This window comes from Sminthopsis crassicaudata, chromosome 2 (assembly GCF_048593235.1).
Source record: "Sminthopsis crassicaudata isolate SCR6 chromosome 2, ASM4859323v1, whole genome shotgun sequence".
Classification (NCBI taxonomy): Eukaryota; Metazoa; Chordata; class Mammalia; order Dasyuromorphia; family Dasyuridae; genus Sminthopsis; species Sminthopsis crassicaudata.
Window position 1 is genome coordinate 306,489,019 of NC_133618.1, and position 25,472 is coordinate 306,514,490.

General features: G+C 33.3%; 2 protein-coding genes across 12 annotated transcripts in view; both read left to right on the forward strand.

Moving 5' to 3' along the window:
- Positions 1 to 25,472, forward strand: part of CEP128 (centrosomal protein 128) — a 495,022-nt gene that overhangs the window by 255,034 nt on the left and 214,516 nt on the right. The window contains exon 20 of one of the 11 annotated variants that reach the window (XM_074289846.1): positions 24,043 to 24,286. The exons of the other annotated variants lie outside the window; for them this stretch is intronic. Within the exon in view, the coding sequence (XP_074145947.1) occupies positions 24,043 to 24,080 (38 nt within the window). The 3' untranslated portion in view covers positions 24,081 to 24,286. Of the gene's footprint in view, positions 1 to 24,042; positions 24,287 to 25,472 lie in introns of those variants that run through there. 11 annotated transcript variants of the gene reach the window in all.
- Positions 5,902 to 24,034, forward strand: LOC141556174 (endogenous retrovirus group K member 5 Gag polyprotein-like). Its single transcript, XM_074289851.1, has 2 exons — positions 5,902 to 18,910; positions 20,415 to 24,034. Exon 1 carries the CDS (start codon positions 15,454 to 15,456, stop codon positions 16,705 to 16,707), a length of 1,254 nt encoding a protein of 417 aa, XP_074145952.1. The 5' UTR covers positions 5,902 to 15,453; the 3' UTR covers positions 16,708 to 18,910; positions 20,415 to 24,034.

Below are 25,472 nucleotides of genomic sequence, written 5' to 3' on the forward strand. Positions count from 1 at the left end.
AAATGATTTAAATTCCTTCATAAGCAGCTTTATTTTTGTGTCATTTTTTTTCATTTTTTTTCTTGACTATGTTTCTAGTAAATTTTCTGGATACTCCATGTGTGCATATGAATGATTTATATTTTTTAGCTTTGTAAAGGTCAAGAGCTTCAGAATTTATTAAAATTGTTTTTTTTAATTTTAATTTAATTTAATTGTAACATCTGATATGGATATGAGCACTTTGAGTTTTATAGAATTTCTCTGCTTAATAGTAATTTGAAATTGAGATAATATTGCTAAATAATTTTAGGTGACAAAAGGTGGTCTCATCCACAAAGAAATATAACAATAGTCTATAAGACAATATAATTATAATTTTTTTCAATATGTAACTTAAGTTAAAATATCTCTGTCATTTATATATATGATCTATGAGTGTACTGGTAAATGCTTAAAAATCAGTTATCTTTTGATTTACTTATTTTTTGCTGAGACAATTGGGGTTAAGTGACGTGCCCAGAGTCACACAGCTGGGAAGTATTAAGTGTCTGAGGCCAGATTTGAACTTGGGTCCTCCTGACTTCAGGGGCTAGTTTCTATCCACTGTACCACCTAGCTGTCCCTCAGCTATCTTTAAAAAAAATATTACTATTACTATTTATTACTAAATCTAGACAATCAACAAAACAACAAATCAAGTAAATCCCAATTTGTAGATTTTGCCAATTTCTGACATATAAATGCTTACACTAAAAATGGCTTCAGCATACTGCTGCTTATAAAGCAGTGAATTTTTCATAGCATTATTTTTTTTTCTAATAAGAATTAAAGATGAACATTACATTGGGTATTAATTTATATGTACATCACAAAATTAATGTTTTTACTTATTTATGATAAATATTTAACCTGTAGATCAGCATCAAATTAACAAATCAAGGCAGAGAAGTCTTATGCTCTACAATTAAATATATTCATATATGTGTATATGTAAATTTGGGCAGCCCAGGTGGCACAGTAAATAAAGCACTGGACTTGAGATCAGGAAGCCTTATCTTTCTGAGTTCCTTTTGGCCACAGATACTTGTGACATAGGGCAAAGGATTTAAACCTGCTTCCCACAGTTTCCTCATGTATAAGATGAGCTGGAGAAGGAGATGGCAAACCACATCAGTATCTTTGCCAAGAAAACTCCAAATGGTGTCATAGTCAGACAGTACTAAAACAGCTGAACAATAATATGTAAATTTGTCAATGCCATGCTTCTTAAGCTGTGTTTTACAACTCAATATTCTTGTAACTAAATGTGGGGATCATGAAATTATGATTTATTATCAGTAAATGTTTGATTTGTATCCCTACTTTATATACCTAAATACCCGGAGTCACATAAAAAATTCTCAGGCAAAATGAAATTGTAAGTTGAAAAAGTTTAAGAAGCTCTGCTTTAGGATACCATTCTGATAAATAAAAATAACAAAATGTCAAACTTGAGGTTATAATAAAGAGATTATTCAGAAGAATGATAGAAAATGGGATGCCACAAACCACGTGCCATCTCAGTGAGATTAAAGGAAGATAAAAATGTTTTAGTTTGCTAAATTTGTCCATTAAACATTATCTTAATGTGGTCATTTTTGTATTAATTTGTTATTTGAGGTCCATAAACAAAAATCTTGAAAGCCAACTTATATTTAGCTGAATTTTAGTTTCTTTTAATTATCAGAAAAATTATGGTTTAACATTGGTTTTCACTTGTTTATATGTGACTTTAAAAAATCATAAAACATTTTTGTAATGATTTTTCTATACATAACTGTGACTTTTCTCTCAGAAAGCCAAAGTCAGTTGTCTTCTATTTTCACTTTTTTCATTATTGGATTTGAAATCATAATGATCAACTGAGCATAAGGATACATTAACCTAGCTGATTTGAATAATTTTATATTACATATTAAATATTCATGTCAAAATTATTTTGTCTTAAGTGACTCAAAATATTTTAGTATTTCTTCTTGAAAAAGTTTAATAACAGCTGGCCTCTCTTTTTAGTTCTTCATAGAGTTAGAAAAAATTCTATAGAAAAGGAAAGAAATTATAATAATAAGAATAAATATCTTAAAGCTATGCAGAGGTAAAATAATGATGTTGACCCTGGGACAAGCCAAAAAACTGTATAGAAGCCAGCTTCATCTAAAGTACCCTTGGTAGAAGAATTGGGGAGACAGCAATCCCTGTGTCCTGGGCAGAAATTTGAGAGCACTAACTGCTGTAGAGATTCCTACATAGAAGAGAAGGAGAAGCTTATCTCAACCAGCCATTTAGTAGCTTCATGATTTAAGTAACTATTTTTGTTTAGTTTTCTTATTCCTCTGATGCATATTTCCTTGCAGTTTACAGCTGAAAATCTGTAAAGTTATCTGTAGTATTATCAGTGACCTCTAAATGGGGTGCCTTGGGAGCAAACCCCACCCTAATTATGGTTTGAATCTGTTCATGGTTTCTCTTTTGAAATTTTGTATTGCATTATAAAAATATTTCATAGACATTTTACCTCTTTACCTTCTAGTTATTCTTTATCCTAGTTACTCTCTATGTCTTCTGAAACTATTTGCATTATAACACCAAGAGTAGGGCAGGGGAACGTTTAATCAAAATAACAATTTGTAAAGATCTTTAAGCACTTTGCTGACAGAATTTATTAATTTTTTTCAAAGCTTCATAAAGTCGAAGTAAATTTCTACTCTTTTCCAGATGTCTATTATTAACCTCTTACCTCTTTTGGCTTATTGTGGCATAAAGCTGGTTTTGAGTTCTAAAAGGCTATTTCATCTTTCTTTTTCTAGGCTATTTTTAGAGCAAAAGCTCTAAAAGGTACTTTCATGATGGAAGTTTCAAGTGTACTAATGATGATAGACTATATTTCTCTTTTCATGTTGGCTATGCGCAATGTAATGATTTTTGGAAGTAGAGCAACTCTTTAAAAAAACCAAAAAACTCTTTATAGTGTATGTATATATAGTTATGATCTGCCTTGATTAAGAGAGTGTTCACACTGACAAAATATCAATCTTTAATGTATTTTCATGTAGCGAAATCATAAGGATAAATAGGATTTTCATTATACTTTAAATATTATCAGTGGGGTGAAATTCAAATGCTTACAATATTTATTGTTAGATTTGCTTTTTTTATAAATGGAAAATGAAGAGAAATCCCTAAATTTATGATAGAAAGACAGGTTACTTATGAAGGTTTCAATATTGCCAATCCCATTCCCTCTGTTTGACTGCCATCTTACAGATGGTACTTTTGTGCAGTTGCATCTGACTCTTCATGATCCCAGTTTGGGTTTTTCTTGGAGTAGTTTACCATTTCCTTCTCCAATTCATTTTACAGCTGAAGGAACTCAGACAAACAGGTTAATTTGACTTGCCTGTAGTCATCTAGTGAATAATTGTCTGCAGTCACATTTGAGCTCAAAAGGATGTCTTCCTTCCTTTCTTCCTTATTCAGCATTCTATTTACTGTACTACCTAAATGCTTTTGTAAGACAAATAATTATCATTGCTAATAAAGATTAATGAATGCTACCTCCTACTTCCTAATGTGCTACCTGCTCATATATGTGACATTTACATGGAATTTTATGGTTGACAAACATTTTACATATACTACTGGTAGCAGTTCCCTTACAGTAGTGAGCATTTTAACACTAGATTTTTAACAATAGATAAGAAAGCTCAGACTTCAAGAGATGAAGTTTCTTACTTGGTAGTGAGCACTTTAACACTACTGTAAGGGAACAGTTACCAAGGTAACCTCCCTTTAATCAATAAAGAAGGGAAGGGTTCTTTGATGAAGTTTCTTAGTTGGGTCATATAGCTAATAAACATCTAAATAACGTCTCAGGTTACTATTTACTTTTTTTTTTTTTTTACTAACTTTATAAGAAAAATGAGAAGCAAATTTGATTTTAGAACAGCACTATCATATATCAGATTAGATAGGATGAAGCATGAATCAAACTTATAGATCATGTTTAAAAAATGACAGTAATTGCTCTTAAAAGCTAATGGGAAAATGTGAAATTTAGCAGTTAAGTTGCTTGTGATTATTGTCTTTTTGCTTAGTATTTATGATTTAATCCAGGTAGATCAGAAGTGTTTTATCATTGATGGAAATGAAATAGGCAAAGATTTATGAAATAAGAAATTTAGCCATACTCTAGGGAAAAAAAAAGCATATCTTTTTCTTGTGTTTGTGTATATTCTTTGACCAAAGGGGAGCCATGTGCTCTCCTTCCCTCCTCCTTCTCTGGTCAAGTAACCCTTTTTCCTTGCAGTTTCTTCATCTGTAAAAATGAGGATAATAGCACCTACCCAAGATAGTTGTGAGAATCAGATGAGATAATAATTGTAAAGTGTGTACCACCACCTGATACAAAGTAAGTCTAAATAAAGTAAGCTGCTGCTGCTACTTCTTTTACTACTGCTGCTGTTTCTGCTGCTATCACTGCTGCTGCTCTTCTGCCTTCTCTTATTTAAGAAGCACCTTACACTGTCCTCTATTTTTCCCAGTCTTTTGACTTTATTTGAAATATGTCTTCTTGTCTCATGAAATCATTGGCTTAATTTTTGGTTCATTCTAATTTTCCAGAAATCTTTTGTTTAGGCAAGATACTGTATCTTTTGTGCCACATTGTTAATTCTCTTTTCAATTCTTTCTTCCATGTCTCAGTTTTTTTTTTTTTCAATTGTTTCCTCTGGCATTATTATTTTTCTTTTAAAAATCATTTTTAGCTTCTTCTTTTTTTCTTTTTTTTAAATTTTTTATTATTATATATATATTTTATAATATTATCCCTTGTATTCATTTTTCCAAATTATCCCCCCCTCCCTCTATTCCCTCCCCCCGATGACAGGCAATCCCATACATTTTACATGTGTTACAATATAGTCTAGGTACAATACATGTGTGCAAATATCATTTTCTTGTTGCACAATAAACATTAGAATCCGAAGGTACATGCAACCTGGGCAGACAGATATTAGTGCTAACAATTTACATTCACTTCCCAGTGTTTCTTCTCTGGGTGTAGCTACCTCTGTCCATCATTGATCAACTGGAAGTGAGTTGGATCTTCTTTATGTTGAAGATTTCCACTTCCATCAGAATACATCCTCATACAGTATTGTTGTTGAAGTGTATAGTGATCTTCTGGTTCTGCTCATTTCACTCAGCATCAGTTGATTTAAGTCTCTCCAGGCCTCTCTGTATTCCTCCTGCTGGTCATTTCTTACAGAGCAATAATATTCCATAACCTTCATATACCACAATTTACCCAACCATTCTCCAACTGATGGACATCCATTCATCTTCCAGTTTCTAGCTACAACAAAAAGAGCTGCCACAAACATTTTGGCACATACATGTCCCTTTCCACTCTTTAGTATTTCTTTGGGATATAATTCCAGTAGTAGCGCTGCTGGGTCAAAGGGTATGCACAGTTTGATAACTTTTTGGGCATAGTTCCAAATTGCTCTCCAGAATGGCCGGATTCTTTCACAACTCCACCAGCAATGTATTAGTGGCCCAGTTTCCCCACATCCCCTCCAACATTCATCATTATTTGTTCCTGTCATCTTAGCCAATCTGACAGGTGTGTAGTGGTATCTCAGAGTGGTCTTAATTTGCATTTCTCTGATCAGTAGTGATTTGGAACACTCTTTCATGTGAGTGGATATAGTTTCAATTTCTTCCTCTGAGAATTGTCTGTTCATATCCTTTGACCATTTATCAATTGGAGAATGGTTCAGTTTCTTATAAATTAGGGTCAGTTCTCTATATATTTTGGAAATGAGACCTTTGTCAGAACCTTTGTTTTTAAAAATATTTTCCCAATTTGTTACTTCCCTTCTAATCTTGTTTGCATTAGTATTATTTGTACAGAAACTTTTTAGTTTGATGTAATCAAAATCTTCTATTTTGTGATCAATAATGATCTCTAGTTCTCCTCTGGTCAAAAATTCCTTCCTCCTCCACAAGTCTGAGAGGTAGATTATCCTCTGTTCCTCTAATCTATTTATTATCTCCCTCTTTATGCCTAAATCATGGACCCATTTTGATCTTATCTTGGTATATGGTGTTAAGTGTGAATCCATATCTAATTTCTGCCATACTAATTTCCAGTTTTCCCCATTTTTAGCTTCTAAAAATCAAAATAAAAAACCTCTTGCTTTATTTCTTGCAATAATTTTAGTTGAACTTATGCTCAAACTTGCTTATTTGAAGTTTTGCTTGTTTTAGAGTAATTCTCTTCTGGATTTATGTTTTAGTATCAGTATCACTATAACACTTGTTTATGGTAAGATTCTTTTTTCTTTTTGTTTGCTCATTCTTTTCCTTTTCTAGATTCAGACTGTTTTAGGGCCAACTTTTTGTGCTCCTGGAATGAGTGGGCTATGTTTGGTACTGTGTATTTTGTGTCCTCTTCTGTTCTACTTCTTTCTTGGGGTTTCAAGTGCTGTTCTATTTCTGGATCTCAAGGAAACCAAACTTTCAGTGTACCTAAAATGGTTTTATCCAATATTACATTTGATCACAACTTTCCTGATCTCTGGAACTTCCTCAGCTGGGTTTGGGTATAAGTAACGGACCTATGGAATTACCTCTAACTAGAGCTTCAGTAGACTGCAGCTGAACTTAACCACTACCAGCTTGCTGAAAATTTCTTTATGTTCAGAGTAATAGTATTAAAACCTGTTTTGGAGAGGTAGGATTTCTGCTGAATTAGTACTTGTTCAGTAACAAGTACTAGGTAACGAGTGACAAAGCTGCCCATATTTCTGTGGAGTCTTGGGGTTTTTGGTGCTAGATCTGGCACTTCTTGTCCTGGTTAAAAACCAAGAGAACCTAGTTCCATCCCTGTGCTGGAATATTTTGAGCAGCAGCTTCTGGCTAAACTTCGTCCTCTTTGTCTCCACTTCTCTATATCTATACACTTACCTAGTGGAACTGAACTGAAAAAATGCCATCATTTTTCCTCCTCAGAATTCTTTGTTAAGATTGGTTTGGTGCATTTTTTGAATCTTTGTTTGGGATATAACAGTTGTAGAGAAGATCTTAGCTAAATTACTTCATCACTATCATTTGTTTGGTTTCTTATTGTCTTGTTTTAATGAGATTTTTAATTTAAATAAATTTATTAAAGAATCCTTTGAATAATGGCTGCACACTGATAAAAACTATGTTCATTTTTTATCAAGTGAATGGTCAATAAGGTGCTTTATTATATATGAAGTTATTAATGAATTATGTATCTGTTGTGTTGGTATTAAGAAAAGTTTTAGTGATGCTTTCTAATATTCCTGTGATTTTTCTTTCTTCCAAATTTCAAATATCTTTAAATGGAAAGCAGAGCAAATAATTATGTGGATCTTTTATTTTTCCCCTGCTAAATGTGGAAAAAACTGGTAAATAACCACAGGATTTTAGGATTTTAAAGTGGGAAGGCACATTGGAATCTTTATACAAAGTCTTTGTCACTTGTCTCTTTGGAGGGTAGTTTTTTTGCTCCTGTATTATCTCCCCAAATAGAAAAACTTTGAAGGGACAGAAAGTTCTAAACCTTGATATGTGAGGCCATATTATTCTTTTTAATAGTGAGATGAATGTCTTTGTGTGTGTATGTGTGTGTGTATGTGTGTGTACATATGTATGTGTATTATATTTAAACTTTTACATATAAGTATTTGTGTATTAAATGTACCAAGAGATTATCTAATTAAATTTCAATGAAGTGTGATTCAGGATAAAAGTACTAGCTTTTGATTTTGATTAGTTTTCAAAAGGGGTAATATTTATTCTTAGATGGTATAGTGATTTAGAATTAGAAAATAAATACGCCATTTTGAGAAAACATAAGCTGTTCATGATTAGTGAACCTAATCTCTTGGTTCAGTGGTTTTCATTCTATAGGTAGAGGTTAAAAAATGGTAGGAAAAAGATGGGACAATAAACTGTATTATTGATGTGTCTAAGGTGGATGAGCGTGCATTTAGTAGAATCTATTACTGAATTTGAAAGTCTTTGGGGAGTTTTATCTTTTAAGGAGCATTTAGTTTGCATGCCTCACCTTAATACTACTCATTGTACCTGAGCATTTATTCCCAAAATGTTTGTTTTCTTGCTTACTTTCTGTTTGACAAATTATTAAAGTTTTGAGCCATGTCCTTTTTGGGATCCCCCCATTAATCCAAAAATTGAATAGATGCCTTTATGATTGTCTTTATTGTGGGTCAAAGATTAGAGATCTGATGCCTCATTTGTTGGAGCAGGCTTCTGTATTCCTCATGTTACAGGTTTTTTTTGCAGTATCATTCGATCCCCAATTCTGCTGAAAATCTGTGTCTGCAAAAGCTGGCCACATGAATCAAGTGAGATATTTAGGAAGGCAACCCATGCAGAGTTTAGAAGAAAAGTGAAATTGCATTGCATGGGATTTAGTGATCCAAGGTGAGGACCCAAGTTGCTGTTTATGCCCTAGATGCAAATGATTCCCTTTTGTTGAAGATAGATTTCAACAGTTGCTTTGCTTGACTCTGTATTTGCACAATCTGATAAATAGTACTAAACATTCATCTATAATATTGTCTGATTCAGAAACATCTCTTCTCTGTTCCAGTAGATTGACTGGAGCCTCTTCCTCCCTGACCCTGTTAACTTCATCTTCAAATGTCATGTGATGTTGTACTGTTGGATTGCTCAAATAAAACAATGCATATGAAATATGTTGTAAACATTAATGTATTAATGTAGTCAGTTAACGTATATATGTATAATACAGCTTTTTCATTAAAGATATAAAAACTGAAAATGCAGCTTAAACAGTGATTAAAGTGTTAGATTTGGAGTTGGGAAAATGTGGGTTGAGATTGCTTCTCTGACACTTAATCAGTTCTAGGCAAATTATTTAAATACTCTGTGTTTTAAATTGCTATGATCTGTGGAATTTCTACAGGAGGAGTTTTCCTTCATTGCTAACAAAATAACAGATGCTTCATGTTTGGGGTAAAAATTGTAGACTAATTGCCAGGAAAGAGCAAGAAAAAACTTAAAGATTTCTTTAAAGCTACTTTTCAGACAACAGTTTCTGTAACTTAGATTGTTCAATTTTTATAAATGCTAATGATTTGCTGAGTTAATACATGGTAAGCAGGATTCACCCCCAATTAATATTCCCAAGTGACTAAGTAGTATAAAGCCATACTTTATCATTGGCAATCACAGTATTTCAAGGTCAGAATTTATGTGATCACTTTGAAGTAAATCTCTTGTTTTTGCTTTTACCAAATGAGAATTGTGAAAGGTGCTTTCAAACTTCAAGTACCTGTCAACTTTGATATGTGAGGATAATTTTGAGGATTTAAAATTCTCTTATTCTGTGTCCCTCCTGCTCCTTCCCCAGAAGTCCAGAGGGAAAAGATTACTCTATGGATAATACAATAAGGGGATCAGTGGTTTGTGAACAGTAAACTACCAAGTGACATCCTGTATAATCAATCAGGCCTTCTTCATGGCTCATTAAATTAAAACATTCAATTTGCCCAGCTTGCAAAAAGAGTGGTGCATTTCAATTAGAACTTTTTTTATATTTAGATTATTTTTGGTTTGTTATTGTGAGATTATTGACTGTCTATTTTTTTATATTTTGTTTTTAGAGTTGAGATGTTTTCTTAAAAAATAAAAATAAATTGGAATAATAGTTGTCCTTGAATAGAAAATAGTTTTGTGTTTTTTCTCAGTGAGAGAGAGATGGTGGTTTTTGCATAAGTTGCCTAAAATATATACTTTGCAGGTTGCTAAATTGGTAAAGAATTGGTAACTATAGAAATCACTTCATTGAGGATATTAAGGTATTGCAGTTTCTCGAAATTTCTGCATATTGGGCTTCTTTGCATGACAAGTAGAATGTAATTCAGGGGGGAAGACCAGGTAAAATTAACATGCACTGGTTTTCTGTCATAATTAACTCCCTGTTCTTTATGTTATCTATAAAAAAGTTACATCTTTTCTGTTATTTTTATTTAATAACCCTATCAGCATTATAGATTCTCTTCTTGGCTCCAAGTTGTGTAACAGTGGAGTTTTCTTATAATCCTTATGTTTTAATGAAATTAGATGACATTTTATTTATTTTTTGATTATGGAAAGATATAATAGGCCAATCAAATTTATCTTTTCATTAGAATACAGACTCAGAGTTATACAAATAGGAGTAGAAATTGGAAGTTAGTCCCTAGATAGTAACTTAAACCTATTTTAATAGCTTTTTTATTTTTCCAAATATATGCAAAGATAGTTTTCAGCATTCATCTTTGCAAAACCTTGTGTTCCAAATTTTTCTTCCTCCTCCATAGACAGCAAGCAATACAGTATGGGTTTAAACATATTTCCATATTTGTCATGCTGCACACACACACACAAAATCAGATCAAAAGGTGAAAAATAAAAAGCAAACAAACAACAAAAAGGTGAAAATACTATGCTTTGATCCACATTCAGTCTTCATAGATTCATAGTCTCTAGATTTGGATGTCTTTTTCCATTCCAAGTCTATTGGAATTGCGTTGAATCACTTCATTGTTGAAAAGAGCCAAATTCATCATAGTTGATCATCATATAGTTTTTGCTGTGTACAATATTTTCTTGGTTGTACTTCACTTTGCTTTGCTTCATGTAAGGCTTTCCTGAAATTAGCCTGCTCATCATTTCCTATAAAACAATAGTATTCCATTGCATTCATATACCATAACTTCATCAGCCATTCCCCAACCAATGGGCATCCACTCAATTTCCAGTTCCTTGTCATTACAAAAAGGACTGCTACAAATATCTTTGCACATTTGGGTCCTTTTCCCTTTTTTATTGATGTTTTCAGATACAGATCCAGTAGAGATATTGCTGGATTTCTTAATGTATTTTTGGGCAGAAGGGAGGAAGCAAAACATTTATATTGTGTCATATTTATTTAAGCATATACCTCAAGGACCTGCAATAATTGGTAATTGTAAATGCTGGAGTAATCTTTGAAATATTGAACAGAGATAGAAAAGGAATGAAGTTGGGGAAAAAAGAGCTGATTTCCAAAAAAAATAATAAAGGAAAGAATAGGGAATGAATTTTAAAATTACAGGTTCTTGATCTTGAGCTAATTTTGGAAAAGATTATAAAAGTAATTTTTCCAAAGATAGTTTCTGAGCATTTAGAAAGGTAGTCAGTGAGCATTAAAATTTAACAAGTTGAAATTTTTTCAGGCCTTCTTATCTTCTCAGAGTCTTAGCTATTTTCTTAAAGTAGGCAGGATTTTTTTCTGAGCTCATCCTGGCTTCCCTCAGATCAATACCAGATCAAACTTCTGAATAGGTTTTGGAGTGGTAGAACCCAAAACTATTCAGAGTATAGCAAATTTCCAGCAGAAAATATTTTGTAAGAACTTTAGGAAAGGTCTGTTTCAATCGGATTCATGTGGGGATGAGAAGCAGGATGTTGCAGGCCAGTGCAGGAACAGGAAAGCACAGTGTCGTGCCAGGAGACCCAGGGGGGAAAGGCTTCTGCAAGCTGGAGGAGTCAAGTGGAAGATTGTAGCCAAAATGCAGCAGCATTTGCTACTTTGTCCTGGTTCAAAAGCCAGTGGATCAGCAGACTAGATATGAGACTTCCAGTGCATCTACAGAAGGCAAATAGTGAGTCCTCTAAATCCCAGCATAAGCAGGATTTGGCCATGTCCACCCAGAATGGGAAAGAAGGCAACAGCCCCAGCCCTAGGGTAGTGTGAAACTGCTATTGCCTGTAGAGGAAGCTTAGGGCCATCTCCCCTTTACTTTTTAGAACAGACCACAACCTGGTGATAATTTGCTGTAATCTCTTTGCTAATATTTTATTTAAGATTTTCGTATCAATATTTACTGGAGAAATTAGTCTATAATTTTCTTTCTTTGTTTTGACCCTACCTAGTTTAGGTATCAGCACCATATCTGTGCCATAAAAAGGAACTTGCTAGGAATCTATTATACTTTAGCTGAAGTAAAAAAATCAGGGGTAGCTATAAAAAATCAGATAAAGCAAAAAACAAAAACAGATCTAATTAAAAGATAAGCAATGAAACTACATCTTGCTAAAGCGTACCATAGATAATGAAGTAATATCAATGTAATGTAATATACTAAACATATATGTACCACGTGGTATAGCATCTAAATTCCTAGAAGAGAAATTAAGAGAGCTGCAAGAAGAAACAGATAGTGAAGCTATGCTAATTGGGGATCTCTACCTTGCTCTCTCAGAACTAGATAAATTGAACCACAAAATAAATAAGAAAGAAGTTAAGGAGGTAAATAGAATTCTAGAATTTTAGGTATGATAGTTTTTTTAAGAAAATTGAATGGAAACAGAAAGGAATGTACTTTTTTCTTGATGGCACATGGAACCTAGACAAAATTTACCATGTATAAGAGCATAAAAAGTCTCAAAATCAAATGCAAAAAGGAAGAAATAGTAAATGCATCTTTTTCAGATCTTGATGTAATAAAAATTACATGTATTAAAGGTCCAGTGAATAATAGATCAAAAATTAACTGGAAATGAAATAATCTAATTCTAAAGGATGAGTAGATGAAACAATTCATAGATGTAATTGATAATTCCAAGGGAATGACAATAATGAGACACCATACCAAAATTTATGGGATATAGCCAAAGCAGTTCTTAGGTAAAGTTTCAAATCTCTAGATGCCTATTTGAATAAAACAGAAAAAGAAAATATCAATGAATTGGATATTCAACCAAAAAAGCTAGGAAAAGAACAAAATTTAAAACCCCCAATTAATATCAAATTTGAAATTCTGAAAATAAAAGAAAAAATTAATAAAATTGGAAGTAAGAAAACTACTGAACTAATAAACAAAATAGATAAACCTTTAGTTAGTTTGATTGGAAAAAGGAAAGAAGATAATCAAATTGTTAGTATCAAAAATGAAAAGGGTGACCTTTCCACCAATGAAGAGGAAATTGGAGCAATAATTAAGGAGCTATTTTGCCCAACCATATGCCAGTAAATCTGATAATCTAAATGAAATGGATGAATAACAGATTGCCCAGAGTAACAGAGGAGGAAACAAATTATTTAAATAGTTCAATTTTAGAAAAAAAAGAAATTGAGCAAGTTATTACTCAACCTCTTAAGAAAAATGCTCAAGGACCAATGTTTTTTTTTTTTTTTCAAATACTGAGTTCTTATCCCAGAATTTGATTAAATATTTAAATAATAATTAATTCCAATATTATGCAAACTATTTGGGAAAGTAGAGAAAGAAGGAGCCCTACCAAGTTCCTTTTATCACTTAGATATGATGCTGATTACCTAAACCAGTTTAGAACCAAAACAGAGAAAGAAAATCATAGACCAATTTCCTAATGAATATTGATGCAAAAATCTTAAATAAAATATTATCAAAGAGATTACAGTAAGTTATCTCCAGGATAATATGCCATGACCAAGAAGGATTTATAACAAAGAATGTAGGACTGGTTCAATATTAGGAAAGCTATTAGCAAAATTGAGTATATCAAAAACCAAACTAATAGAAATTATATGATTATCTCAATATATGCAGAAAAAAAACATTTGATAAAATACAATACCTATTCATATTAAAAACACGAGAGAGTATAAGAATAAATTGAGTTTTACTTAAAATGATCTGGAGCATCTATCTAAAACCATCAACAACCATCATATGTAATGAGGATAAACCAGAACCATTCCCAATAAGATCAGGGATGCAGCAAGGTTCCCACTATCACCATTACTATACAATGTGGTATTAGAAATATTAGCTTTGGAAGTCTACTTGCCAAGACAAAGTCAAGAACTATATGAACACAATTACAAAACCATACAAAGTCAGATCTAAACAACTGGAAGAATATCAAGTACTCATAGGTAACCCAAGCTAATTTAATAAAAACAATAATTCTACCTAAATTTATCTACTTAATCAGGCCCTACCTGAATTCACAAGAAATTTTTTTAAGAGCTAGAAAAACTAGTAACAAAATTCATCTGGAAGAACAAAAGGTCAAGAATTTCAAGGGAATTAATGAAAAAATTTAAATAAAGATGGCCTAGCTGTACCAAATCTAAAACTATATTATAAAGCAGTGGTCATCAAAATCATTTCGTATTGGCTAAGAAATAAACTAGTTGATCAGTAGAATAGGTTATGTTCTCAGAACAAAATAGTCAATTGTTAGGTTCTTACTAAGTGCTAATGAGATGAGATATTAGGTTCTTCCTAAGTGCTAAGTCTGTACTTAACAATTCTCTAGTTCTGGTTTTTACTAGGAGTTTAACCCCTTTGAACTCCTGGGGAGGAGCTTGCATGCTTAGGAGGAGCAAGTTCATTGGTTGAAGTAATTTTTCCCAGAAGCCCTTGCGTTATCCCACGCCCATCCTCTAGGAGGATAAAAGAGGGTGGCACTTGAGGGATGGAGTCTCTGCTCTAGACCAGAGTTGAGATGGCTCTCTGGAGGAAGAGGTCTCTCCTCTAGACCAGAGAGCGATCGGCAGTTTCTGGAGACAACAGCACATTACAAATTGGTGCCCAATGTGGGGCAAGGACTTTTCCTTATCCTGACAAGGACTTATTCTGAGCCCTTCAGAGGAGCTAACCCAGACCGTCACATTTAAGGACTTATTCTGAGCCCTTTAGAGGAGCTAGACCAGACCATCGCAATTTGGTGCCCAAACAGGGACAGACACGATCCTGATTCCAGTGGAAAAACCTCCGATTCAGATTCCAGTGGAAAAGACTTTCTGAGGCAGAAATAACCGTGAGTAACAAGGAAACTTTGTTAAAGATTAAGTGAGCATTCTAATAGACAAATAAGGAACTTAACTTGTTAAGGGCTAAACCAGCAATCTCTTATAGTGAAATGGGGCAAACGCCTTCTGTTCAAGGAAAATGTTTAGAGAGCATCATCAAGGTTATGAAAAGCCAAGGATTGATTATAATTTTGGAGGAGATTACTGAACTTTTACAAACTGTGAAGGTCATATGTCCTTGTTTTTCTCTGGAAGAAGAATTGGATCTAGATGAATGGGAATTAGGTGAACACTACAATTCCAAACCAAACTCAATTTCCAAAGATACACTTCATACCTACAATTTAATCCAAATGGCTTTAAAAATTGTTATTCTAAAGGAAGAGAAGAAAGAGCAAAATGGGGAGGTGTCAACTAAACTAGGTGAAAAGAATGAATCAGATAACAATGAAGTTAAGTACAATTCTGAGTAACAGGAGCATTTCCCTTCTCCTCCTTCAATTAACCTTTCAGGGGTGCAGCAAGAAGGAGAAGGGGAAGAGGCAGAAACACAAACAGAATCACCTGTGAAGCAGCCTAAGCCTATGACAAGATTAGAAAAAGTATTGGTTAAAGCTAAGAGAGAAGGACAGGATATAAGTGATTTTATACATGCATATCCTGTGATTGAAGATATTAATTCTGTAGGTCATAAAAGGAGAAAATATGCACCTTTAGATTTGAATAAAATTAAAGATTTGAAAAAAGGTTGTACCCTTTATGGGGCTACATCAGCTTATGTTAAAATGTTACTAGATGGTTTGTCTTATGAAGTCCTAACCCTAAATGATTGGAAATCCATAGCAAGGACATGTCTAGAATCTGGACAAAATTTGTTATGGCTTGCGGACTTTCATGAATTATGTAAAATCCAAGTCAGATGCAATTTGGAAATAGGAGTTAACACACAATTCATTTTTGAGCACTTAGCTGGTGAAGGTCGGTATGGAGAGAATTCAGAACAGATTAATTATACCATGACAATATATGAGCAAATTGCTAAGGCTGCAATAAAAGCTTGGGGTGTCCTCCTTGGATGGAAAGATCAGGGAGAGGCTTTCACTAAAATAGAGCAAGGTCCCAATGAACCTTTTGCAGATTTTGTGAGACGTTTGCAAACTGCTGTCAAAAGAACTATTGGAGAAAATACAGCTACAGAAATAATGACCAGACATCTGGCTAAGGAAAATGCCAATAAGATTTGCAAAAGAATTATATGGGGATTAGACAAAGATGCTCCTGTAGAGGAGATCATAAGACGATGTTCCATAGTGGGAACAAATGCTTTTTACACCTGGACTATGATGAACAATGAAAGACAGGATCCCTCCTGGCAAAGGACTTCTAGAGAAACTCGGCAATGTTTTCAATGTGGAAAAATTGGACATCTAAGAGCTCAGTGTAAATATGGAGATAGATTGAGAAGACAGGGTAAAACCCCATGTCCAAAATGCAACAGAGGACTCCATTGGGCATCAGAGTGTAGACTAATTCAGGGAAAGGGGTTGAGGGGCCCAAGTCCAGGGCCCCAGGCAAAAAAGACTTGGGGCATGATGGCAGCTGATGTTACACCCAAACAGCCTTTAGAAGGTCAGGATTCTGATTTGATCAACCAGCAGAAAAGCAATTTCATAGCAGAAAGAGATTACCTGATCAGTCAGCCAAAAGGCAATCAGATTGCAAAAATGGATTATACTTGGGGAGAATACAGGCCCTTTAAACCAACAGGGTTGTGTCCAGTGCAAACACTCCAATGTAATTGCCAGATGATGAGAAGAGATTTAGAAAGCGGTAAATAGAAGGTAATTAGATAGGTTAACTGCCTGGATTGCTTATATTTCTTCAGCAGGAGAAGGAATCAGATGGGTGCCAATGAGTTGTATTCGCCTTGTCCATCAGAGAGAGACAGAAAAAGAGAAAGACTTCAAAACAAAGGAGAAAATCTAAGAAACATCTGACACTAAAAGAGTATGGCTAATAAGAAGACTGTTAAAGAACTTTAAAACCAGCAGGATTCATTGGATTTCCTAACACAAGATGAGACTAATGGACAATGGACTTATGGACATTATAAATTCTCAATTTATGATTATTTGATCATGTTATATGTTATATACTTCTAGCATCTTTATGTTACTATGTGTCTATGTAATCTACGTAATTATGTGTAATGCCTCCCATATTGATGGATTTATGTTTCAAGGTCATGACCACCTTATGTTCTAAATCAAAAGAAAGGGGAAGATGTTAGGTTCTTACTAAGTGCTAATGAGATAATGAGATATTAGGTTCTTACTAAGTGCTAAGTCGGTACTTGACAATTCTCTAGTTCTGGTCTTTACTAGGAGTTTAACCCCTTTGAACTCCTGGGGAGGAGCTTGCATGCTTAGGAGGAGCAAGTTCATTGGTTGAAGTAATTTTTCCCAGAAGCCCTTGCCTTATCCCACACCCATCCTCTGGAGGATAAAAGAGGGCGGCACTCAAGAGATGGAGTCTCTCCTCTAGACCAGAGAGCGATCGGCATTTTCTGGAGACAACAGCACATTACAGTCAATGACTATAACAATCTAGTGTTTGACAAATCCACCAAAGACCCTAACTTCTGGGATAAGAACTCGATATTTGACAAAAATTGCTGGGAAAATTGGAAATTAGTATGGGAGAATCTAGGCATTGACCCACACCTAACAGCATCTATGGTTAGGTTTCAGAAGATGGTTTCAGAGAAGCCAGGAGAGATTTATATGAACTGATGGTAAAGGAAGTTTGCAGAACTAGGAGAACATTGTACACAGTAACAGTAAGATTATATGATGATCAATTCTGATGGACATGACTCTTTTCAACAGCAAGATGATTCAACCCTGTTCCAATGGTCTTATGATTGGAGAGAGCCATCTACACTCTAGAGAGGGCTGTGGGAACTGAGTATGAATCACAACATAGTATTTTCACATTTTTGGTTGTTTGCATTTTTTTTTCATGTTTTTCTTTTTGATCTGATTTTTCTTGTGCATCATGATACTTATAGAAATATATGTAGAAGTATTGCACATGTTTAACATATATTGGATTGCTTGCAGTATAGGGGAGGAGTAGGGGCAGGGAAGTAGAAAAAAATTTGGAACACAAGGTTTTGCCAGGGTTAATGTTGAAAACTATCTCAGCTTATGTTTTGAAAATAAAAAGCTTAAAAAAAAACCAAAGTAAATAAAAAAAGCAAACAAAAAAACAAATTACAAACTGATGAAGTCAGGATGATAATTCCTGGTTCAAAACAAACGTGACATTCACAATGACCATTCTCCTTGGCAAAATATAGGTTTATTTAAGGGAATACAATATAGGCAAAATGAAGGGATATAATAGACATCAGAAATGGTAAATATGAAAAATTTGGGAGAGCATATAGTTAATAAGGAAAAGGGAATTCATAATTAACCAGAAGAAAGGAACTATTCCCTGAAGTGGAAGTAAACCATTGATTGGCAGGTTAGTTCCAAAGTGATATTTAGCAGACTAACCAGAGTTGACTACAATAAGGAGAAAGGTGCTATTAAAGGGAAGACACTATGAAGGAGAGAAAGGGAATACTTCATAATGGGGTTAGTTTTGAAAAGAACTTAGCAAAGATCATCATAAGCAGATGTTTTATAGGGGAAATATATCCTTGAAATTTCTGGGGATTCTGTAAAACAGGAATTCAGAGGGAAGGATCAAGGGGCCATATGAAATGCACCTGACAAAGCAGGTCCCAGACCTGTCTAAAGGTATGTTAATCAGTATATCAAAAGTAGTTTAAAGATGCACTGAGGTTTAATGAATAGCCAAAAGAGTTCCATCTTCACAATCACTCTATGGAAATAGGATAGTCTGGAATTTGGCTATATTTGATAAAAGTCAGATGGGCTTCTTCCTGAGAGGGAAGAGAATAAATCACATCAAAACCTCTGCTCTTATCCTTGGTTAGAAGGTAGGTGAATGATTGTGTTAAGTTTCTAGGTATCTAAGTGAATAAAAATAGCAATCTAATCTTTGACAAACCCAAAGATCCCAAATTTTGGGATAAGAATTCATTATTTGACAAAAACTGCTGGGAAAACTGGAAATTAGTATGGCAGAAACTAGGCATGGACCCAGATTTAACACCACATACTAAGATAAGATCAAAATGGGTCCAAGATTTAGGCATAAAGAACGAAATCATAAATAAATTGGAGGAACATGGGATGGTTTACCTCTCAGACTTGTGGAGGAGGAAGGAGTTTATGTCCAAGGGAGAACTAGAGACCATTATTGATCACAAAATAGAACATTTTGATTACACCAAATTAAAAAGTTTCTGCACAAACAAAACTAATGCAAACAAGATTAGAAGGGAAGTAACAAATTGGGAAAAATTTTTTACAGTTAAAGGTTCTGATAAAGGCCTCATCTCCAAAATATACAGAGAATTGACTTTAATTTATAAGAAATCAAGCCATTCTCCAATTGATAAATGGTCAAAGGATATGAACAGACAATTTTCAGATGATGAAATTAAAACTATTTCCACTCATATGAAAGAGTGTTCCAAATCACTATTGATCAGAGAAATGCAAATTAAGACAACTCTGAGGTATCATTACACACCTGTCAGATTGGCTAAGATGACAGGAACAAATAACGATGAATGTTGGAGGGGCTGTGGGAAAACTGGGACACTGATGCATTGTTGGTGGAGTTGTGAAAGAATCCAACCATTCTGGAGAGCAATCTGGAATTATGCCCAAAAAGTTATCAAAATGTGCATACCCTTTGACCCAGCCATACTACTACTGGGCTTATACCCCAAGGAACTACTAGAGAAGGGAAAGGGTCCTGTATGTGCCAAAATGTTTGTGGCAGCCCTTTTCATAGTGGCTAGAAGCTGGAAGATGAATGGATGTCCATCAATTGGAGAATGGTTGGGTAAACTATGGTATATGAATGTTATGGAATATTATTGTTCTATAAGAAATGACCAACAGGAGAAATACAGAGAGGCTTGGAGAGACTTACATCAACTGATGCTGAGTGAAACGAGCAGAACCAGAAGATCATTATACACTTCAACAATGATACTGTACGAGGATGTATGCTGATGGAAGTGGATTTCTTCAACATAGAGAAGAACTAATCCAATTCCAATTGATTAATGATGGACAGAACCAGCTACATCCAGAAAAGGAACACTGGGAAATGAATGTAAACTGTTATTTTTACCTTCTGAATCCAATTCTTCCTGTGCAACAAAAAATTCGGTTCTACACACATATATTGTATCTAAATTATACTGTAATATATTTAACATATATAAGACTGCTTGCCATCTGGGGGAGGGGGTTGGGGGAGGAAGGGAAAAAATCTGAATAGAAGTAAGTGCAAGGGATAATGTTGTAAAAAATTACCCATGCATATGTACTGTCAAAAAATGTTATAATTATAAAATAAAATAAAAAATTAAAAAAAAAAAAAAAGTTTCTAGGTATCTAGTGGAAGGTTGTCAAGATGGTGAAAGAAGTGGAAAGAAGAGTACCTAGTGGAAGGTGGTTATGAGCATTTTGGGGGAAAAAAAAAGCAAACTAGGCCACGCAGACATAGGTTCACAGAATTCTTTATGATTGGAAGGCTTCCATGAAAGGATTCAGGATATAAATACCTATATACATATGTGTCTATATATAAACACATACATACATACACGCATATAGGAAGAAAGGTTTTGGAACATTGTGGGAGGAAAGAAACATTTGCTGTTTGTATTATACACAGACATTTAATGAGTAAAACTCACAGATTATTAGAGTAATTATTTTCATTAAAATGATTCTTCTTATAAGTTTCTTAAGAGTTTAATAAGGCTATGATAAAGGCCCCAAATATGTTCAAGTGTATAATTATATATTTCTTGCTATTTGAAAAGGAGAGAAGAACATAGTAAATAAAATTTACTTCTATTGAGGCCTGCCCATTGAAAATCTATACAAATTGGAGCTAAAATACCTGTGAAAGGCAAAGATAAAACAGTGAAGAAATAATTCTCAATTACACAGATAAACATCTGAGATGCTTCATTTATTTACTATTTACTTTGATTTTACTATTTACCTAGGAGGCATATTATAACTGTTAAATTCAATCAAGGACCACCTATTAAAGGTTAATCTTAAAAATATAGCCTAACCTTTCATTATTCTTCCCCTCACCTAAATAAATGCTAATAGTCTTCCTTGCAGTTTCCCTTATATTTATTTACTTAGATATGTTTTTATCTTTGTACTTGTATCCTCAAAGTCTTGACCCAGAGTAAACAATAAATAAATACTCGTTGCTTGCTTGATACTGATATAGAGATAAAGATAAAATTAAGTAAGATAAGATCTTGTTCTCATGGAATCTAAGTGGAATTATCTGGTATCCTAAGAAAAATAAAAACTTACTCTAGCATAATGATTTTACTGTATAACTAAGTTAACTTTTAAAAAGGATCACATTTTAATGCTGACTTTTTTACACAGTAGATTTGAAGTCAGAGAGCAAAAATACTTTTACAATTGTACTTTGATATAATTGGTTGCCTTTGCAATCTAAAATATTTTATACATTTAAAAATTATTCTAAGATGGGATCCATAAGCTTCCCCAGATTTCCACAGGAATCCACCACACAAAACAAAGTTATGGACCCTTGTCTTGTTTAGAGACTACTTTGGGGACTAAAAGGTTAGGTGACTTGTCCAGTGAATATATATTAGAGATGGGAGTTAACCTCAACCTCACATATTCCTGACTCTGTGATTGGCCCTTTACTAAACCACCTCTCATGTTTTAATAAAACAAATAAGGTTTGGTGTTATTATGGATGTATGAAATTATTGGAAGACAAACCTCTAAGTAATGAGGCATTCTTATATAAATTAAGGTAAAATGCTTTTAGTAGGTAGTAACTGAAATATGACTTCCAAGATTTCTAGAAGTATAAGAAAAAAAGAGTTGGTGAATCAACTGAGTAAAAAAAATCTGGTAGCCCCACTTAGAGAGGGCTTTCTATGAAGTATTAGTCTATTCAAGGTTACCTTTACCCCTTCTCCGTCAACATATATGGAGAAGAGAATTGTTGCTCATGATACAGCTTTTGGGCTTCTAGCTGATTTGAAGCTCAAGTCACTATTTTCATAAATTTCTCACTAAGGCAGAGCCTTAAACTACCTTAGCAATCTGTCCCGATAACCATTCCACAAGTGTACAAATAACTTGAAATTAACATGCTTTAAATGTATGATTAAAATAAGTTTCTTTTCTAAACTGGTTTAAAGATTTCCTATTTAAAATGCTCTTGCTATATATATAAAATCAAGGATACAAAAGCATGAAAGCAAATAATTCCCAAAATTATATGCTTTGAATTTTTTAATTGAGTAATAGCATCAAGGTGTTTTATCTCATATTTTACACTGTAGGCATTCCTGTTGATAGAGTGTCAACAGTTTTAGAGGTTAAAGAGATAAGGGAGAAAAATGTGGAAATGCAGTGTACCCTCATCCCAGTTATTAAAGTAATAAATTTAGTTGAGATTTTATTGTATCTTATGGCACTTCTTTTCTCGCCCATTTGTTGAAATACATACATGATTACAAATTGTGAATTTACAGTCTATATGAATATATCAGGAAGGCTGAGTGAAATGTCCTTGTAGATATTGCCTCCTCCTTCCCCCTTACCCCTCTTTTCAGGAGGAGAAAAAATAAGTATATACTAGTCTAACTTTCTACTTTTCCAATTTTTGTACAGAACCATTATTGATGCTGTTGATTATATTATTATTGTTATTTTCTGGAGCTGTATTTCATTTGATGATGTTTTAAAATTTGTTATGAAAACAACCTTTACTCTTTCAGATCAGCTAGTTTTTAGTCATAAGTAGAGAGATGGAAAGAGCATTAGAGGCTCTTTTACATTCACTCTCCACAATTTTCAGATGAAAAAATTGAGAGTCAAGGGGTTAAAAAAAGTTTTTAAAAGTTACTTAGGATCACAGCTAATAAATCTCCAAGTTGGGGTCTAAACCCAAGTCTTCCTAACTTCATTCTGTCCACTGTACCTTACCATCTCTCAATTAGTCATTGGATGTCTCTAAAACCCATTTTCTCAATCTATCATTGTGGGTTGATTGGGTTAATTAAAATAAACTCCTATGGTTTCTTTCATTTCTGAACTCTCTGATGCAATTATCATGCCTTTTGTTTAAATTTGAAACTCAGTTTGATTGTGTTCCATAGAAACACACAATCTCAAAGATAAAAAGAATCTTGTAAGTGATGTAGTCTAATTCCTTGTCTGATATATGAATCTCTTCTGCAAGTGATCATCAGGCCTCTGCTGTTGTTTGATCAAGTCAATTATTTTGACTAGTCTGATGTAAAGATTTTCTTTACAATAAGTCAAAGTATTTTCCCCTACAACTTCCACAAACTTGTCCTAATTCTGCCCTGTTAGAAATCTTGAAGAAATTTCTTTCAGTAAGATGTAAATTTTTTAAAATAATTCATATCTTCCCTCAACAATTTGTATTTATGTGTATCTATGTATGTGTGTATATATGTGTGTGTATGTATATCTATCTCCATCTGTCTGTTTATCTTTCTATCTATCTATCTGTCTGTCTGTCTGTCTGTCTGTCTATCTATCTATTTATCTATCTATCTTTCTATCTATATTTCTCTATATATCTTCTTCAGTTCTTTTGGCTAATCTCTCCTTCAGATCCTTCCTCCAGGTTGGCATTGATCCATTCATTAGTCACAACTTTTGGCTTATTTAATCACATCTACCTATCAGCAAAGCTGATTCCTTTATTTTGTCCACAAAGAGAAACTTTGTCACATGCCTTCCTGAAATCTAAATCCATTGTGTATACTGAATTTCCTTTAAAAAAAACAAAATGAAACTAGCTTACTATAACCTGCTTTTAGAGGCCATATTACCTTTTAAATGAACATCAATTCTCTCTTCCTCCTTAATCTCAACACTTAATTTGACATACTTCCTTTTGAAAATTCTGTATCACTTATTTTTAAAAATTAATTTGTTGATACATTTTTCTTGATCTAACAGATGCCTTCCTGACAGAAGATCCTGACAGACCTTTATAATTTACGTGCCTTGAGAAAATAGTTTGATTATTCTCAACAGAAGGGAAAGATGTGACCTTTAATTTTGGCAGTTTGCTTTCAACCATGAGGGCCATCATATTTGATTGGAATTTTATTGCCTTTCTATGTTAACTTAATATTATTATAATCATCATATGTCTCTTGAGATTTTAATTTCAACTTTCCTTAGCCTGCATCATTCCATCCAAATTTTTCCATTTTTCTCTGAATGCTTCAGATTCTTTTACATATCTATATTATTACCAGTTTAGTCATTCCTCAAATTTTTTGGTACATATTTTGTTAACAGATTTTTGTCATCATAAATATTGCTGTCATAAGCATTTTAATGTGTATGAATATTTTCTTGTGTCTTCAATTGAAACAATTCCCAGTTCTACAATAGTGAATTTGTACACATCATACTATACCCTTTCTAATAATGAGTTTTCTGATCTTGTAGAATTTTTACTAGCTTGATGATACCTCAGGATTGTTTTACTTTTTAGACAGCTGTACATGTTTGTTACAATATTAATTTTATCTGATTTCTTTTATTGCCTTACTTTGTGTTTTTTTAAATCAATTTCTGCTTAATTTTGATAAATTCTACTTTTTAAATATAGCTTAAAATCTTAGAGCTCTAAGACTCATCTTCTTTCTTTTATTCTTAATATTCTGTGATGATTTTGACCTTAATATTATTTTAAATGAATTTTATTGTTATTTCAAGTAATTTAATAGTTTCCTTTGCTAAATGTAATTGACATAGCCCTAAATCTATAGATTAACTTGAATACTATTATACTGATTAATTTGTACTATATTGACTTGGTCTAACCATGGACATTGGACATATGATGATATATGCTTATGGAAGAGATCTCTGACTAGTTAGGTGTTTTGTTTTGATAAAAATGGTTTGTAGTTATCTTTCTCTTTTATGTGCTTTGATAAGTTAATTCCCAGATATATTATTCCCAGTTAATTCTAACATATGTAAAAATATCTTTTTTTATTTCATATGTAATTTTTTTTTTCATTCTGGGTTTTGTTAATAAGCAAAAAGGTGATGAGTTGAGTGAATTTATTTTGTGCCCTACTACTTTCCTGAAATTATTGTCTCAATTAATTTTGTTCATTCCTGAAATTCCAATAATAAATCATATTATCTGCAGATTGAGATGTTTGCCTCTCTTTTGCATGTTATTATAACAAAGAGAATGGGCATTCTTACTGCTTTTTTTTCATTCTTATTTGTTAAGCTTACAGTCAATTGCAAATAATTTTAGTCCTTGTTATTAGATAGTGGTTTTTGGTAATATTAAGAGATCATTTCATTCCTAATTTTTTTTAGTGTTTTAAATATAATAAATGAGTGTCATATTATCT